Source organism: Cibotium barometz, chromosome 45 (assembly GCF_041138505.1).
Source record: "Cibotium barometz isolate CiBa-2024 chromosome 45, ASM4113850v1, whole genome shotgun sequence".
Lineage (NCBI taxonomy): Eukaryota > Viridiplantae > Streptophyta > Polypodiopsida > Cyatheales > Cibotiaceae > Cibotium > Cibotium barometz.
In genome coordinates, this window is record NC_141090.1 from 27,109,727 (window position 1) to 27,112,202 (window position 2,476).

The 2,476-nt window shown below is 43.2% G+C and overlaps 1 protein-coding gene across 1 annotated transcript; it reads left to right on the forward strand.

Annotated features, from left to right (window-relative positions):
* Positions 1–382: 382 nt before the first annotated feature.
* Positions 383–1,394, forward strand: LOC147612584 (uncharacterized). The gene is made up of 3 exons (XM_086783527.1): positions 383–946; positions 1,070–1,265; positions 1,348–1,394. The coding sequence occupies exons 1-3, from the start codon at positions 383–385 to the stop codon at positions 1,392–1,394; spliced, it is 807 nt and encodes a 268-aa protein (XP_086639653.1).
* Positions 1,395–2,476: the final 1,082 nt, after the last annotated feature.

Here is a 2,476-nt window from a genome sequence, read left to right on the forward strand (position 1 = left end):
TCTATTGTGTGTATTCCACACACTTTGGGGATTCAATATTGTGTCTCGTGTGCTTCTCTCTCATCTCTCTCATGCTATCGCCTCCATCCAACATGGTATCAGAGCTATGGTTCTACGTGAACCTAGAGATCTCCACAGGTCAAAGTTTATCCGTCTCCATACAAAGGAACTCTGTGTTTCTGGTTTGAAGAAATAAAAAGCAAGGTGAGGATAGAGAGCAGCCTGCGCAACAGCAACAATAGCCTAAAACGGAAATCTTGAGCACGTAGCTTCGTCCGCGTACGTCGAAGCTAGGGTTTCGTCTACAGGCTGATCTCCCAGAACTGTTTGGCTATGGCGGACTACTGGCGCTACTCTGACATGATGGCTCCTGGACAAATCCATGCGAAACGCCCGAGAAGCAGATTATGATGAGCTCCCTTTACCTGGAGCAGCCAGTTATGGTCATGGAGAGGTTTGTTATGATGAACGAGATGGGCGCATGCCATGGAGAGATCCGGAACCCCTCGATTTTGGTACCGACTACAAAGTGGCATATGCTTCAGGTGGTATGACTGGTGCAGATGTATTGGGTCTCTCTGGCGGCCCTCTCATGGGCATGAGTGTACTGGGGGGTGCAGGGGTTGGTAACATGGGTGTGTCTGGTCTGGAGGATCCTAGCATGATGGGACAGGGTGGCAGGTTGCTGGGTCTGGATACCAGCATGATGAAGGGTGTCAATGTTGGTGTAAATGGAGGGAGATCTGATTACCTTCCAAGGCAAGATAGTCAAGGAGCACGATTAAGGGGCCCTGGTCTTCTGCCACCAGATGCTCCACCAGATGCAACACCTTCCTTATTTATTGAAGGGCTTCCATCTGACTGCTCTCGCAGGGAAGCAGCTCATGTTTTTCGCCCTTTCCTTGGGTTTAAGGAAGTTCACCTTGTGCACAAAGAGTCAAGGCGGGTGAGTAGGCTTTCAATGAAGATAGTATAGTGTTGACACCTGTGCATTATTGGCATCATGTGCTCACTTCAGTTTATAGATTTTTAATTGTTTCTGTTCTCACTCTGGCATCGCTCTCTGTAGCTGGGAGGAGATACATTTGTCTTGTGCTTTGTAGAATTTACAGATTCGAGATGTGCTGCTATTGCATTGGAGGCTTTGCAAGGTATGCATCAGAATCCCTCTTGGAAATTGATGAGCTGGGTGATGATTACACAAATGAATGATGTTAGAAGCCTAAAGTATAGCCCTGTGAGGCTCACAATGCAGGCTGTTAAGGGTAAACATGCTTGGAGCTAGGGTGAGAATAAACATTGAACTCTGTCTTCAGGCTTTGATCCTAAGAGTTTACTTGACATCAGAATGGTCTATGAGTGGCAAGCTAGTAGGGTATGAAACACATGAATAGCGTGTTCTGAACGAGTTTGGAATGTTTTGATGCTTTCCAAGGATGCTTCTATTGGTGTACAGAATGGTCGATGAGCGGCAAGACAAGTGCAGGTGTTGTAAGAGCCTCTTTGATAGGTATGATTCTCATATTAAATCCTCAAGAAAAGGTATGTCAATTGTTTCTTCTCGCGGCAAGATAAGTGCAGGTGTTGTAAGAGCCTCTTTGATAGGTATGATTCTCATATTAAATCCTCAAGAAAAGGTATGTCAATTGTTTCTTCTCGTGCGTGGAGGATACTCAAATCTCACTTTTCAGATGAGGAGCTGATAGGTATGATTCTCATATTAAATCCTCTATTAAATCCTCAAGAAAAGGTATGTCAATTGTTTCTTCTCGTGCGTGGAGGATACTCAAATCTCACTTTTCAGATGAGGAGCTGATAGGTATGATTCTCATATTAAATCCTCAAGAAAAGGTATGTCAATTGTTTCTCCCATATTGATTGTGATGCTTTTAAATGCATCTTGTTTCTTTCATATTGATGGAATGTGCATCCATTGACTTGGTTACATGTTTCTGATGTTGGTTGACTATGTTTCCATGGATCGTTGTTCCATGTTTTGTTGTTGTTGGTCATTCCAAGCTACATGTTTCGTTGATGTTGGTTCACTTAGCTAATCTATATTGGTTGATTGTGTTTCCATGGATTTTATCCATGATGCCGTGGTGTTGTTCCGTGGTGATGGTTACACATTTCATCGATATTAGTTGACTATGTTCCCATGGAAAAGATATTGGTTGACTATGTTCCCATGGAAAAGATATTTGTTGACTATGTTCCCATGGAAAAGATCCATGATGCGGTGGTGTTGTTCTGTGATGATGATTACATGTTTCGTCAATGATGGTTGACTACGTTTCCATGGATTGTATCCATGATGCTGTGGTGTTGTTCTGTGATGATTTTTCAAACATACATATATGGATGCTTTTTCGTCAAAATGTCCATGATGCCATGGTGTTGTTCCATGATGATGGTTACATGTTTCATCGATGATGGTTGACTACGTTTCCATGGATTGTATCCATGATGCTGTGGT

Coding starts and splice junctions, on each gene's coding strand:
- LOC147612584 (XM_086783527.1), top strand. CDS start 383: ATGCGAAACGCCCGAGAAGCAGATTATGATGAGCTCCCTTTACCTGGA. Junction 947..1,069: donor TGCACAAAGAGTCAAGGCGG/GTGAGTAGGCTT, acceptor CGCTCTCTGTAG/CTGGGAGGAGATACATTTGT. Junction 1,266..1,347: donor CACAATGCAGGCTGTTAAGG/GTAAACATGCTT, acceptor ACTTGACATCAG/AATGGTCTATGAGTGGCAAG.